At 41.1% G+C, this 16,027-nt stretch overlaps 3 protein-coding genes across 5 annotated transcripts; 1 reads left to right on the top strand and 2 right to left on the bottom strand.

Moving 5' to 3' along the window:
• Positions 1 to 8,119: 8,119 nt before the first annotated feature.
• Positions 8,120 to 8,524, bottom strand: LOC26535817. The gene has a single exon (XM_039371466.1). The coding sequence runs from the start codon at positions 8,370 to 8,372 to the stop codon at positions 8,208 to 8,210; it is 165 nt and encodes a 54-aa protein (XP_039227400.1). The 5' UTR covers positions 8,373 to 8,524; the 3' UTR covers positions 8,120 to 8,207.
• Positions 8,525 to 10,900: 2,376 nt separating this feature from the next.
• Positions 10,901 to 13,320, bottom strand: LOC6527280 (mitochondrial sodium/calcium exchanger protein). 3 transcript variants are annotated; one of them, XM_015198168.2, is made up of 5 exons: positions 12,932 to 13,320; positions 12,658 to 12,875; positions 11,997 to 12,603; positions 11,391 to 11,918; positions 10,901 to 11,332 (listed from the first exon to the last, which is right to left on the bottom strand). In XM_015198168.2, the coding sequence occupies exons 1-5, from the start codon at positions 12,956 to 12,958 to the stop codon at positions 11,114 to 11,116; spliced, it is 1,599 nt and encodes a 532-aa protein (XP_015053654.1). In that variant the 5' UTR covers positions 12,959 to 13,320; the 3' UTR covers positions 10,901 to 11,113. The 3 variants fall into 3 exon arrangements, with proteins under 3 accessions (XP_015053654.1, XP_039226391.1, XP_039226392.1); XM_039370457.1 differs by lacking the exon at positions 11,997 to 12,603 and having other exon boundaries at positions 12,654 to 12,875; XM_039370458.1 differs by lacking the exon at positions 12,932 to 13,320 and having other exon boundaries at positions 11,997 to 12,163; positions 12,654 to 12,784.
• Positions 13,321 to 13,968: 648 nt separating this feature from the next.
• On the top strand, positions 13,969 to 15,318 carry LOC6527279. The gene is made up of 2 exons (XM_002088337.4): positions 13,969 to 14,446; positions 14,637 to 15,318. The coding sequence occupies exons 1-2, from the start codon at positions 14,032 to 14,034 to the stop codon at positions 15,266 to 15,268; spliced, it is 1,047 nt and encodes a 348-aa protein (XP_002088373.1). The 5' UTR covers positions 13,969 to 14,031; the 3' UTR covers positions 15,269 to 15,318.
• Positions 15,319 to 16,027: the final 709 nt, after the last annotated feature.

Here is a 16,027-nt window from a genome sequence, read left to right as displayed (position 1 = left end):
CCGGGCGATTGACAATCAGCTGGTTTGGGGCTGGCTGCAATCCGTCCACACCGCCCACCCATCACACAGCACAGACCACCCACTTAACCGCCACCCACTTAACCACCACCCGCTCCAATCAGATACCCCGCACAAAAATTAACCTCAATGCAAGTTATGGTATGCGTGCGCCAGTAGCGAATAAATAAGAGCCAGCTAAAAAAAGAAAACCACCGTGAAAACTTGTTTTCCATCATAGCGAACTCTGATTATACTTTGTAAAAACCAAGACCACGCTTGCTGCATTCGTTTTAAATACTTAAATGTTAAATATATATCATAATAATATGATATTATTTATTTTAATTCATTTTATAATAATAATTATAATAATAATTATAATAACCAATGCTGACTATGTAGTTTTTGAGCCTTTTAAGTATTAAAAATTGAATATTGAATTCATTTTGATAAAAAAGGGGGAAAAAATAAAGATTGCTTAAAGTTGTCTTGTGGGTATGCACCCATTATAGTAGTTTCATAATTGAATTTCATTCAATAATTATTTTTTGCAATGTAAAAGTACCAAATATAAAATAATGATAATTTTGCGTCGAACAACGCAACCCTTACAACATAGTTAATGTAGCCACCAAAATTATTGTTCAAGCAAAATAAGGGAAAATTTTATTTACTTTGTTTCTTTGCGCGCCTGAAGCTACTTAAGTTCTTGGCTTTCCCCTGATTTCCCAGTCCCGTTGTTTTGGTTGTTGTGTATCGTAAAATATTTGCGTTATTATGCTAGTAATTTTTCCTCTTTTTTTTTGTCCCACCCTAGCTTCTTCGCCTTCGTTTTGGCCAGGTTTTGTTATTGTTGGCTAGTTGGCGGTTGGGTTGGTTGCTGTGACGTTGTCGCAGCACTTCGGTAGCTCATTTTTATTTCACCAGCCCCGGGCAGGGATGACAAAATCAGGGCTTGCATGTGAGTGCCAAGCCTCGACGCACTACTCATATCGGCTTCTGTGACAGCTTCCCCAGTATTTTCCAGCTCGTCATAAAATGCCAAGCATTTTTGCAGAAACACAAAGAGTAGCAGCAACAAGATATACTGCTATTAAAACTAAGTCAAGCTAGGGTAGCTAAAAGCTACCCCCGGCAGTGGTTTCCGTTTTCCCAGAAATTTTCTACTTGTAGTTCAACTTTGTTTAAGCAAAAAGGTAGACACAAATACTCGTACAATTATTTGGACAAGCTAAGCTCGTCAATCGGGTGAATAACTATGTCAGGACAAGGGCTGGCATTTTAATGACCTTCAACTTTGACAACAAGGCATAAATGGCCAACAATTGGGGCGTTAACGGAAATTGGCTTAAAAAGCCATAAAATGTACCCAGTGGATTGGACGGGGAGGAAGCACATTTATTGGTAAATAAAGTTCCGCTCAAGGTATAAAAGTTAATAATAAATTGAAACAATGAGGCAAATTTTGTTGATCCATGCTAGAACAAGGCAAAATCTCAAGCTACAAAAGTCGCCTTTTATGGCTGCCAATAAAATCGGTAATTGGTTAAAGGGCATATGAAATAAGCTACCAAGCAGAGAGTTTATTTAATTAAAGCCCAGAATGCAAGCTGTTGATTAGGGGTCCCTTTCATCGCTTTCTTGAGTAGATTGCAGTAAGAAGTTAATTTTTTATTATTTTCCAATCTTGTTTTTTCTTCCTTTTTTTGTAATTTTTACCGATATTCCGATAAATGTTAGAAATTCCACTACCTGAGAAACGGGTATGTGATATTCGTGTAACTCGTTGTTTTCTCTTCTTTCAAATTGTTTTTCCTATCGAGGAAAATTAGTTTCTTAAGTCATTTTTCCCTTATTCCATATAGTAGTGGTATATCAAAATATGTCGCTAAATTATTGATTAACCCATGCTTCGCCAGACGTTTTGAGTGCAATGTAAAAACAAGAGAGAACGCTATAGTCGAGTTCCCCGACTATCTGATACCCGTTACTCAGCTAGTGTAAGTGCGAAGGACAGTTTTTGGCGGTTTGTGGGCGTTAGAGTGGGCGTGGCCAAAAGTTTTTTGGCAAATAGATAGAAATTTACAAGACTAATACAAAAATGAAAAAATATCAAAACATTTTTCAAAAGTGTGGGCGTGGCAGCTTTGGGCGGTTTGTGGGCGTTAGAGTGGGCGTGGCCAAAAGTTTTTTAGCAAATAGATAGAAATTTATAAGACCAATACAAAAATGAAAAAATATTAAAACATTTTTCAAAAATGTGGGCGTGGCAGTTTTGGGCGGTTTGTGGGCGTTAGAGTGGGCGTGGCAACCTGAATCGACAAACTTGCGCTGCGTCTATGTCCCTGGAGTTTGTATACTTAATCTCAACTTTCTAGCTTTTGTAGTTCCTGAGATCTCGACGTTCATACGGACAGACGGACAGACGGACAGACAGACGGACGGACAGACGGACATGGCCAGATCGACTCGGCTACTGATCCTGATCAAGAATATATATACTTTATATGGTCGGAAACGCTTCCTTCTGCCTGTTACATACTTTTCAACGAATCTAGTATACCCTTTTACTCTACGAGTAACGGGTATAATGAAAAGAAAAGAAGACATTTCCAGAAAATCAAGCTTAATTAAATATTAATAAGGCTTGGCAATTAAGAGGCCACGGAAAATTTTCAAGTGTGAAATTTTCACATCTATTCAAGTCACCAAATTATCGCATCAAGTGGGAAAGGTAAAAGGCCAACAGAAATTGGCCAAGGACATTGAATGGTAGGGCAGGGACTAAGTGGCAGAGCCCTAAAAATGGCAATCCTGGCCGTGTGTATGGTGATTGTTATGCTCCTCGTCTCGCAGATGAAGACGCTGTGCGCATGTGACATAATTGGGGGCGACACGGCCGCCTCGTTTGAACAGGTGAGCAGGATACACCTGTCCGTTCGTCCTGCGAACTCGCAGCCTTCGTCCAATGGAAGATTATAATGTACGCGTTGCCTAATTTGAATGGTGCGTGCTGGGCCACCTTTGAAATGCTGTCGGAGACGCTAAATGAAATTAAAGACTGCTGCCCCTCCCCGCGAATTGCTTTCTCCTGCTACTTTCTCCTCCTGCGGCACAGATAACAGGGCACTCATGTTTTAAAAAATTAAGCAAAATAACGAAATTAGCATACATAAGCGCCGCTAATAGGATTTCCTTTGTAATTATCAAATTGCCAGGCTCGCACACACGCAACCGAATACAACAAAAAAATGTAAAAATGGAACAAGCATTAAATAAAAAATGTGAAATAAATTAAGGAATCAACCAGGCTTTAAGCATTCCTTTGTGGCATAGCGTAAATAAGTGCGCACATTTACACACATGTTGGCACCTGTTTTTTTGTTTTTTATTTTTTGTTTGTTGATTTCTGTTTTGACGCCTGCTCCTGTTCTGTGGGTAATTTATTGGCTTGCTCGCCAAAATCGATTTCGCATTATTCGCGTACATCAATGCACTGGCTAATTTGCTTAAAAGCATAATTAACACGACTCACACACACACACACACACACGAAGAGCGCCACTTTATGGGTGCACGTGAGTCGTAAAAAATCGACAGACACGCGAGGTGCAAAAGACACGCCAAAAACATGATGCGAAATACAAAACAACAATAAAAATAAAAATAATAAAAAAAAAACTGTTGTAAATCAGCGCAGCGAGCAGACAATGCAAATAACAAAGGTCTGCACCACACGTCGTATACGTAATGAATATTTCGAATGTTTTGTTTGCCTGTTTTGCGGTGTTGCCGCATTTTTTAGGGCAGATAAAAAACTATCACTTGCATTAAGGTTATCCAAGAGTATGAGTAAACAAATGTGGCATATATATTACCACTTTAAATTGATTTAGTTTTTTATCAAAAACAAGAGAGAACGCTGTAGTCGAGCTTCTCGACTATCTGATACCCGTTACTCAGCGGGGTGCAACCGCACCAAAAACTGTCAGTGTGGAAATTTCTCCTTTGCACTTCCACTAGCTGAGTAACGGGTATCAGATAGTCTGGGAACTCGACTATAGCGTTCTCTCTTGTTTTTTATCAATTTTTATGCGGGGTGCGGGGTGCGGGGTGCGGGGTGCGGGGTGCGGGGTGCGGGGTCCGTGGTGCGGGGTGCGGGGTGCGGGGTGCCAGACAGATCGACTCGGCTATTGATCCTGATCAAGAATATATATACTTTATATGTTAATCTAGTATACCCTTTAACTCTACGAGTAACGGGTATAAAAATCACACCTTTTAATTTATTAACAATAAAAAAGGCACAGCTGGCTTAACAGGAAAGGGAAATTTATTTAAATAATGTGAATGTTTTCAGTACGTCAAATCCAGAGAATAAACAAAAAACGATTCTCATTTGAAGAAAATTAAAGCAAGCAAATTAAAATGATGTGATTATTAATGAATGTCGACTTAGCAACAATTTGTAGTTAAGTACCCATCAGCTCACTTCCATTAATTGACATTAATTTAAAAACTTAGAACTTGTAATTTTCGGTGTTCATTTCGCAGCATTTCTGGGCCATAAACTCATTGGTGGCTTCCAAGCTGAACTTTCTCAAATTTCAAAAACCGGATATTACCTTCAATAGCTCTCGTTTGACTTCTTGGCTCTTTTTTTCATGGCCAATTAAAAGTGATTAGTTTCGTATTGCGCGTCGTTTATAATATTCTTACTGCTCAATGCGAGTTTTGTGTTTTCAAATGGCTAAAAGTACGGAAACCTTTTTGAATTCCGTGGTAATTAATTAGGCGGCCCTTTCAAATTGCCCAGCGGCCCCAGGCATTCGCTTTTCACGAAACTGGAAAAGCTTTTTGGGCAATGCACGTAAGCGTTTACCTATAACTTTATGACTTTACGAGCGGCAAGTGGGAAAAGGCGGGAAATGGCGGGCGGCCTGGTGTTGGCTGTAAACAAAGTTTTTGTTGGGGCCAAAAACTTTTCTAATTATAATCTACATAACTTAAATTTGCAAATGAGACGCGAGGGCAAAGGCACAAAAGTTTACCGCTGCAAGGGCATGTGAAATTAAATTATGTCGGTGTCTACGCCATGTGTGTTTGTGCAAAACAAAACCCAGCTGTTTGTTTGAAAGAAATGTAAATACACAGACGCACATTTAAATTCGAGAGTCAAAAGCAAAGGAGCCAACGAAATTCCAAATTGAAAACATTCACAGTTCAAATGGAATTCAGTAAGCATTTTATTGATTGCATCATTTAAATACATATATCCGTGCTTAGGAAAATGTGCGAAGCTGCCATCTTCCTTGGCTACGAAAAGTGCCTACCAACTTGCTGCCTTTATCTTGAAAAATCATCTAATCTTAGCTAGACTTCATATTTTTGCACCGCTAAGCTGCCTGCCGTCTAAATGTGTTTTGCTTTTACGTGTGGTTCCGAGCCACGAAATCTCTTGAAATTCTTCACACTTAAAGATAAAAAAATTATAAAAAATTAATGCAAAATTAATAATAGAATACAAAAATTCATGTATATAATTGTTTTTACTTGCTAAAAAAAAATAACCAGTAATATTTTAGGTAAGTGTAACTCAATGTATCTTAAAGCGTCTGCGTTATTTTACCCACTACTTATAGCTCTCATTTGATATAGATACTTGCATATAAAGATAACTTTTCCATTTTTACCAAAGCTACATGTTCTTTTGTAGAGAAATTGGTTTTTAAAACACAATTACCGCGCCGCACGAACTGTGTGTGGTGGAAAGCACTTGGCTTTCTTTTTCCAAACACCCTTGGGCATATTTTAGAGGCTCATGTGACAAATTGCGGCAGCACGTGTATCGCATGCTCATTTCTGGAATATGCCAGGTCCTTTTCTTGCTGATACGAGTATCTTCAAGTTGTACACACGCTGACAAATCCAATTCATTCCTGCCGCCTTACGTGGCGTATACGTAATGGGCCAGCAACTAAAGGTAATGTGATGGGTGCTACCTGCCATCCTCTAGCACTCTGATTCCATGTTTATGCATGTACACTCCTCAAATTGGCTAGCACTTCAGTCATTTCCAGCTGCCTCGTTATTTTTTCCTGTCCTCTCCTTTCCATTTTAGTTTTTCATTTTCCGATTTCGCTCGTCGGTACATCAAGTGGAAGGCAATCGAAAATGTGCGCTTCGCAACAAAATGCTCAATGTTCAGCAAGAAATGGCCGGACTTCACTTGGCCGGAATGATATTGTTGCATCGCTGCCATGGCATGCCCATCTGCATCGGCATCGGCATCGGCATCGACATCATCCAGCATCCAACAACTGGCAACAATTACGCGCGCCTTAATTGCCCCACATATACACATACACACACACAGTCTCGTTAACAGAAGGATGCTGGAAAAGCGCCAACAATAACAACAAACAGGGGCGGATTGGGCTGGGCATCGGACCTGAAATCAAAATCATTGGTGTGAAAATAAACTAATTGAAGAAAAATTTCATTTGCAACACCGGCTGAAACAAGAACAGCGGCAGCAGCAACCGTTACAGCACCACTCGAGGTACCGCATCTTGTTGCATTTGACCCGGGGTCAAGTTGCAGCCACGGCACACACACACACACACACATGCGGGGCCGCATTCTCGCGCCGGAACAGCAGACACCGGAGCAGCGGGACGGGATTCGGATACGGAAACGGGGACAGGAGTGGGGACACCAGGGAGGACATACCGAGGTGTGCTTATTTATCAGATGAACCAATCCCCTGCAGCCGAACACTGGCCACAGCTATTATGTGGCAAGCGAATTTCGCTGGAACATTTTAATTCCCTTTAAGTGGAGTTTGGTCACCTTTTCATTGGAACATTTACACAAATGCAGTTAATTCAATTGAAGTCATGTTGTAGTTGCCCTTTTGCTTTTATATTTCTATATAAAGTATCTATTTAACTAAATTAAGCACAGAGAATTTACTAATACTTAAAAATTAACAACAAAAATTGAGCTGAAAGAGAATATAATTGCGCTAAATCACAAATCGAAACTTTCTATGAATAAGGATTATTTTCAACGATAGGAAAAATGATCATTATAAATTTTGCAATCTAGCGTTCCAAAATGCAAAATTTAAAAAAAAATTCAATTTTATTTAAAAGTATATTTCAGTTTACTCTGAAATATATCCTCCACTGTGCAAGCTGAAAAGTCCTTAATGCCTGGCTCACTTCGGTGGACTGTCCATGTCGGGGCCATATTTTCAGGGAGTTGCCAGCCGCCTGGCTAACTATCGAAATGAATGCATGAAAAACTACGAAACGGTAATGTGCAGTTGCCATGCAGCAGTGGGGCAACAGCAGCACCAGCAGGACACCAGCAGCAGGACAGCAGCAGATGTGGCTGATGGAGCCGCCCTGAGTTGTATGCTACACTTTTTGCACAGCGCATTCAACGGCGAGTGCGTGAGAGTGGGCGTGGGCGTGGGCAGGGGCGTGGCACATATCCTTGAATGTTTATTTGCCGCTGCCCACTAGCTGCTGGCGGCTTACGCGTTTCCAATGCTGTTGCAAATGCCAATGTTGCTGCTGTTGCTGCTGTTGCTGCTGTTTCTGCTGTTGCTGCCTCGCAGTTGCCAGCAGCAACAGTTGCGTGTAGATAGATGGACGAGCGACTGGCTGACCGTTGATATTGCCGCTTGTTTGCGCGCGCAAAAAGGCAACAAAAGCTGCAAAAAAAATCATATATATGAAGCACAGTCGGCTTTTGCCGTATGCGCTTTCAAATGTTTCCCCTAATTGGCAGACAGTTGATTGTTTTTCAAGTGCGAATTCATCGCTTGAATTACGGTGATTATTGAAATGAATCAATGCTCTATATTGGCTTCATTTTTAATGAGTGCGTTCGAGGACCTGGGAGATGATAGTCATGTAGAGCCCTCTATAAATGCGAACTTGATAAGGCGCAACATTTAAACATGGAATATATGGTATATATTAAAATTCATATAACTAAAGGGAATTTTGAAATATTAATATATTAATATTAATTAAGTTTCAGCCAATGCTTTCTTAATATACTTTTATTAAAAACTGGCTACTCAGTACTGAAATTCCATTTCGTGCACTTTATCTAGCCAGATCTTGTTTAAATTGAATATCCTTCTAGACTTTAGCAGGCAGTTCCCCCATTTTTTGTAGCCTAGTCACAAATCAAATCTTTGATTCCCACGCTCGATAAGCACGAGGAGCAGCTCCCTGGCCTGAACTAATTTCTCCAACGCTGCGGTCTGAGTTATGGGGCTTAAATTGGGCAGCCCCAAGCCCCGGACCACAAAATTTGCATCTCTCCCTGGCTTCGCTGAGTCCCCCGACCATCTAGTCTATAGGTTTTCACTTCTGGAAGTGCGGAGGCATCTACATAAATGTGGCTTTTCATTAAAATCTAAAAGCATAAATCTAAAAAGTGAAACCAACAATGCCAGAGCAGACACAGGCGGACATCTGCGGTGTGGACCACCCCAGCTGCCTTCCTCGATTTCACAGGATCTGTGAGCTGACTGTTTTATGCCTTTGTTCCTTCCTGTCTGAATCTGAATATATATATATATCGCTGTGTGTGTGGGTTTGGGTTTGGGGGGTGTGCACACTAACTAATTGAATTTTGAAATTCAAGCCGAAATTAAAAAATTACAAACAGCCGGTCGCATTCGGCAATCGCCAGCCGAAATAGTCTGTAAAACGGAAATGTATTCGGCAGGTGGAAATTGAAACTGATTGAATTGTAAAGTGAAGCATAAAATGCTCTTGGCTCCGTTGTATTTGCTTACAGCTGCTGGCACCGAAGATTTTCCCCAGTTGTTTTTATTTTTGTATAATTTATGGTTTTCGATTTTAATTTGCGCACTTAGCCGCTTATTTTATGGGAGTTTTCTTGCTTATTTTTTGCATATTTCGACGCGCCTTCTGTGTTTTGTCACAAAGAAACGAGGGAATGATTTAGGGCGAGAGTTGATTGTGGAATTTAACAGGTGTGATTCAATTGCCTTTTACTTTTCCCATCTATCGCTTTGGTCAATACTTTAATTTCGGATTTATAATAAATATTAAACGGCACGTTGTAACCAAGTTAGTAGAATTCTATTCATACACTTGCTAAATGTATATCTGCCCTCGCTGTAAGACCGAAAACATATGCATTATGATTAGCGACCATAATTGAAGTTTAACTGCGCGTGTAATAAAAGCGATTTTTGGCCATTTGCAACGCATTAAAATCATAAATAATACCAGCCGAAAGTGTGAAAATAAAGACACGCGATATGTTGTTTTCCTCGAAGGGCCTCGCCCATTTCTCCAACGAAATCCGAAATCATTTCTCAAAACACGAAGAAATACGGCACAATTTTTGATGAGTTGAGGATTTGGGGCACGCGAAATGGGCGCGAGAAAATGTACGAAATGCGATACAGTGGCACAGCATTAAGGACGTGCTGGCATTACCAAACCTAGACCGACTTATATGCTCTTGCACCGATGTGTCGGCAAATGTGGCTGTGCTGTAGACCGCAAACAAACGACGGCGACTTATTCATTGCGCTTGCCATTAAGGTGGCTCTTGTTGCCATTTGGCCATGCCCACCGCCCACCGCCCCTCCCACTGCCCCTGTCACTCCCAGTCCCACTCCGACTCCCATAGCCATCGCCACCGCCCTTTCCTTACCAGGGTGATATATAACACGCTCATAATTGGTCATAAATCTGACAAACGTAATTTGTCATCACTCAAGCAGCTAGCGAAGCGGGGCCAACGTCACCCCAATCTTTCTCAGCATAAAAATGGAGCCAACTACCACGTACCTGGTGTTTCATCTAGGTCCTTGTGTTCTTCTTCTAAGAAAGTAATAATAGATAATTCAAGACACCATTACTTAATTAAAGCAAATTCTTCACACTGATACTTCAGTAATTTATCAAAAAGTATGTGTCCAAAAAACATGTTTCTTTTTTTAAAAATACAAAATGCAGAATTACAAAATCATCCAAGTCCTCACTTTTAAGAACGAAACTTCTTTTAATATCGATAATTTTTCGGGTTTGATTGCACCCACATGAAAACCATATATACTTCAAATGCTCAGGTATCGAAGTAGCCATGGTTTCTCCGACTTCTGCCCACTTCCTTCGTGGCTTCAGCTCAGTCGGACCATTTGGTCATGCGACAAGTATACTGAAGTGGCAAAATGAAAAAGGGAGCTTGACACAAAATGTCAGCTGGATATTTTTTATTACACAATCACTACATACACATGCACATACACATCCACATCCACACGCATTCTGGCACCTTCGAATATGCCCAGAAGCAGACTATGCTTTTGTTTTAGTTTCCGCTCGACACCCACACACACACACCCACACAGACACAACAATATTTTCGGGCACTCCACACATAAGCCACAAAGTAGTTACTTTTTATGCTCCTCACCAGCACACTTACTCATAATCGGGCTTGGGCCCAAGCCCTGATTGTTTTCCCCCCAAAACGTCTCCAAAGCTCGTAAATATTTTACCAGTTTGGACTCTCAGACTTTGGACTCTCGGAACTAATTTCAGCTCTTATGGATGACATACGACGCACTTTTCGGTGCTCCTTGGGTGCGAGAGCGATTCAACATCTACATTTCGTTATAAATGACTTTCAAAGGGCCTAAACGTTGTAAATGGTCCAAGTGCGTGTTTCTGGTCACCACATCGTCATCAGCATTGAGTTTAAACGGACGGCAGCAATCAATATGCCATGATAATTTATGGCGATTATGCTGGCCAAAAGCGAAGAAAGTTGTCCAGGAATATGACTTAATATAAAACTTTGATTTTGATGTGCAATCTTTGTTTGGAAAATATTTGCAATATTTATGGGGAAATTTAAGTTCATTAATTTGGTAATAACTTTTGATGTCTTCCTTAAGAAATATCAAGTTGGAGGTGGACATTTATGGGTGATAAGCTTAAACATGGAAATTAAATGCGAAAATTGTAGTAGCAGCAATGTTTTTAAAATCTGAGTGGTAGTGCTTATGCAAGCTATCATTTTGTACAATAATAACTATTATTAACTAATCATTGTTTTTAGGTTTGAAAAGAGTGGCCAAGGAAAGAATCCAATCGTAGTGAGTCATCCACTGGAGTGTCACATAAAAAACAGCCAGCACCAAGAGATAGAACAACAAGGATATACGAAACTCATAGCCACTCAAGGAAATGTGAAGCAGACTAGTGGACAGGATTAAAAATATAAAATGAATGGCCGTTTCCGTTGAAGATGTCACAATTATCTGAAGTAGGAAAGTAGTGACAGTTCGCAGAATGACAACAAATAAGTAATATACTCACACTGCATTTGGGGTTGTAGCATCCTTGGTAGAAGAGGAGTGGAAATGCCAAGAAGATCGCATAAGTGACCAAGCTCATCACAACTCCAAAGGTGGCATCCCACATCTTCCTCTGCTGCAGACACCTCACAACAATGGATTCACTGAACATCTCACCCACTCCAAAGTACATCAATGCCGTCATATCAGGCATGACGTCAAACTGCATACTTATGTATTGATATGTTATATTCTCTATCTCCCGACTTAGCAAGTTAATGAATACCGAACTGATTATCAGTCCTAGCAGTGCAAACATCCAAATATTATCGGGTCTCCTCAAGGAATAGGTGGAGATGAAGGTCAGGATGCTAAGGGTCCAACAGGTCAGGAGCACTATTAACCAGCTGGCGGCTTTGAAGCCATGAGGCATGCACATGATTGGGAGGATAACCAATCCCAGGCAACTTGCGTACTTGTTCCAGCCAATTAGAATGCGATCTCTGGATATAACCGGGATAATGTTAGATAATACGAAGTAGGCGGGCATCTGTAGAAAACGAAAATTTAAGCTCATATAGAAATGATTACTTTTCAATGGTTATATGCCGTTAAGAGAAGTATTCACCATTGAAGTCCTATAAATCACATTTGAATCAGCCATGTTCCTATATCCATTCACCGTCTTCAGCCAAATTTCACGCCTGGAAAACGCCCTTTGCTTCTGGTATTTGCCCAGAATCTCATCACCGCTATCCATTTCCCCGAAGTTTTCCTGAGTTTGTTTACGTTTCACTGCGCCTCGTTGAAAAGTAGTATGCGACACGACAAAGATCACCAGTAAAACCATCAAAAAAGTGTACAAAAACACAGTCACCCGAAATTTTATGAAATATAAGTCCGCAGCTATACGGTCAACCTTGTATGATTTTTTGACTACGATATACAAGTAGATCATTCCAGTCAAATTAAAGAACATGCTGGACCAAAAAGTAACTCCGTCCACTCGATATCCCTGCATACAAATAACCATAAATCCTATCAAAATATAGCGCATTATGTCACCCATAATTTTTGCAAACTGCAAAGGACTCAGGTTTAGTTTTCGAGTATCACATATTTCCCAGAAACTGTTATAGTAAGAAACGAAAAAAGTGGGCCCAAACAATAGAAAACTAGAGCCAAACATTGTCATGGGTGCAAACTCAATGAGCGTGGCTAAATTCGGCACGAAGCTAAAAACGACTTAACTAAATTAAGAAGGAAACGTGATTGTCTGATTTACCCACAAATATTTAGTCAGCATGAAGAGCAGACTTAGGTGCACCATCAATAAGAAAGCACTTATCAATCCATAAAATGATATCGTTGGTAGCTTAAGTACGCAGAAGGATATATCCAAGTAGTTTATAAGGTAAACAAACGAGCCACAACTCAGTGTACCTCTGGCAAGGCCACAAGTCTCATTGGCATTTCTGAACGATTCCTTTGGCAGCGAACAGCGATTCTGAAATGAAATTCCATTAAATAGTTTTTAAATGTTCCTAGTAGTAGGTTACTTGCCACGGCTGAGAGGTCCACAAACGCCATAATCACAGTTCTGTCTTAGTTGTTATGAAGTAGTACTATTTTTTGAAGAGCCTGCATTAGCTTGCTTTGTTAGTGCATCTGGTTAAATACTTTATAATTTATTCTCCTAAATGGAATATGTAGTTCTTATTTCCAAAATGTAATATATCCATCAACAGCATGAGGGATTCCAATGGCCTCTGGTCTTCAAGGTGCACATGCAAATGCATTGCCTTTGAAATGGGTCAACATAAGGTTCATGAGCGATCGTCGTCATCATCGCCAACGTGCCCCAACGAGCCCCAAGTACGCCATGCCGTATGTCTTTGTATCTTTTTATCTTTTGTGATCGCCCAGAGCACAACAAGATCTGACTAGAAATTCCAATTCCTGCCGTAATGGAACTTGATGCGACACATTTGGCAAATTGCCGTTGCCTCAGCAGCATGCATCAACATCGGCCGAGAACATGATATTTAGCTTTCTGGGCTCCAAAAGAAAATCCGAGAACTTTGCGAGCTCATCTCAATTAGCGGCAATTGAATTATTACACGGCGACACTCATCCAATTTTCAGTGATAGGGGCTCAGCCCCACGGGCAAGTGTTGTCACAATTCTGATAGACGAATGCGACGTGAGCGTGGATACGTCTGGATTTGGGAACTTAGGAAACACCTTACTATTTTGTATTACCTGAGTTTGATACTAAAAATAACTGGATTACTTATATATTTCCACATGTAAACATAAAATACATTTTTTAATTTATTAGTTTATATTAAGCAATGCATCTCTTATAAGATTAAATATTTTATACATAGGAAACTAGTTTTAAAGATATCTAATCAACCAATTTAGATTATTAAAAATTATCTGAGTTGTCAAACTAAATAGTAAAATAAATTTAAAAAACAGTTTGATTAAGTTTATTTTAGTATACTCTATATGCCCATATACCATTGCTGCACATCGTAGCGCAACGTTCACGCATTTGCCACTTTCCTCGGCAAAACGGTTCGCAGTTGGGCCGCCTGCCTCCAGTTCGTCCGCAAAACTCGATCAGTTGAGATCATTTCGAAATCATCGCAGCCAATATGAAATCCTGGTACCTGGCACTCAGTCTACTGCTCCTCGCCGCCTCCACATTTCAGCCCTCCGACGCCCGGGGCGGAAGGGGGCGTGGCGGCGGCTCATTTGGCGGACTCTTCGGCGGCTGGCGCAAGTACAAGAAGCCCGCGTCGTCGGGCGGTGGACGGCGTGTGCTGAGCGGTTCGCCAGTTCACACGGCCATGACGATGCCAAATCCGCCTCCGCCGGCACCACCAAAGATGCCCATGATGCCGCCCAAGCAGCAGATCCCCAGCTATCCCCGCCAGCAGATACCACCTGGCTATGGCTTTGCCTCTTATCCGGGCCAAGGCAGCGGGACGTACTATGCCAATGCTCAGGCCTTGCCAGCGGGCGCGGTGTACTATGCCCAACCACCTGTGGGAATGAATCGAGGAATGGGTGAGTAGCTGCATAAATAACAATAAGTAATAAGTTAACAACTTACTTATAACTAAAGACAGCATTTAAGTTTAGAACGTTTGAGTATGGCTCATTATATAGATAGTAAAACTCCTTACTTGTAAAGAATTAGACATTGTCTCGTTTCTAATCTGAATTTACCTTTTCTCTAATTTTTTACACCGTACAGGAACAGGAGATTTCCTCGCCGGAATCCTGGCGACTCACATGATGAGCAAGGTTCTGTTTGGCCACCGACACCAAACGTACCATAGAAATCCGCTGGAGGACCAGTCGTCGCCGCAGGGAAGTGGGCGACAGATCATCATCGTCAACAATGGTCAGCAGCAGGGATCTGCTTTGCACAATGAAACGACTATTTCGGGAGAAGCCTCCGCAGTGGTTCCTCCCGAAAATCCCCTCACGGAGGAGGAGGATGTGGAGGGGCAGGGCGAAGGAGAGGGTGAGAGCGCATCTGTTTCCAGTGAGGAATCCAAGGAATTGGAGGCGACTCCTCAACCCTATCCGGATGGTGGCATCATTTGCTTTCCCATCATGCTAAACGAAACAGATCCCGACAACTCCGAGGTGATGCGAGAAGTGGAGCGGGTCGCTTGCTTTCCAGCACCACCCCCCAATCCGGAAAACTTCCAACCCACCATGGCCACTGAGCCACCCATCGTTGCCGGCGATATTATCGATGAAGCCGATGATGGGTCAGAAGGCGGTGGGGCTGATGATGTCAGCCACGCAGGTACTCCCATCGATGTGGCCAACTTTGTAGCTGCAAGATATGGAGACGTCGGAACGGATTCTATTTAACTACTTTTAGGATGAAAACTAAGTGAAATAAAGCTAACTAAACCTTTAAACTGGTTCGGTATCTGGTTGTGTAATATAAACGTTGGTTGAAGGTGGAAAAAATTAACAGGAAACTGTTCCCGGATAGTTTAATTTTTTCTCACACTAGGGTTTTATTAAATTCAAGCAGTTTGTATAGGACTTGTAGGTCGTGAGCACACAAGCAGTTGACGCAAGTCAGTAGACACCAAAATAGAACCCACGTCAGAAAGTCCTTTGTGCTTCATCGGAATGTTGACATTTGTCTAAGGGCCTGTCCCGCTATAAAAGCACACTGGGAAAAATGATTAAACTCCTGTAGAATGGAGCTGTATAGCTATAAAAGTGTTGTTTCGTTAAAATATGTAAGGTAGTTAGTTACTTAATGAGAATGTGTGCTTTTAATTCATAATAAGGTTTTACATCAAAATAAAGCTTTTTTTTAGAAAAACCTGTAAATCAAAAACAAATTAATTTTATTTTGGTTTTAAAATGCATATTTTCTGTTCGGGTACTTCTAAAGTCAGTTAAAAATAATTGGGTTTTTTTTCCATAAAAGAAACACGCTCCTATAAACTAGTAGTTGTAATGGATATTACCCAAACAAAAAACACAGCGGCACGAGCTCAAAACACACCCACAAACAAAAACCTTTTGTAACGGTGAGCGCGATGATCCAACAAGAGCAGTGAAGCTCAACAACATCTACAGCAAAAGCCCCCACTGTAGCTACAGTGGTGA

The sequence above is a fragment of the Drosophila yakuba genome, chromosome 2L, assembly GCF_016746365.2.
Source record: "Drosophila yakuba strain Tai18E2 chromosome 2L, Prin_Dyak_Tai18E2_2.1, whole genome shotgun sequence".
In the NCBI taxonomy this organism is placed as follows: Eukaryota; Metazoa; Arthropoda; class Insecta; order Diptera; family Drosophilidae; genus Drosophila; species Drosophila yakuba.
The sequence above is the reverse complement of the archived record's forward strand: the minus strand, read 5'-3'. Positions and strand labels throughout refer to the sequence as shown.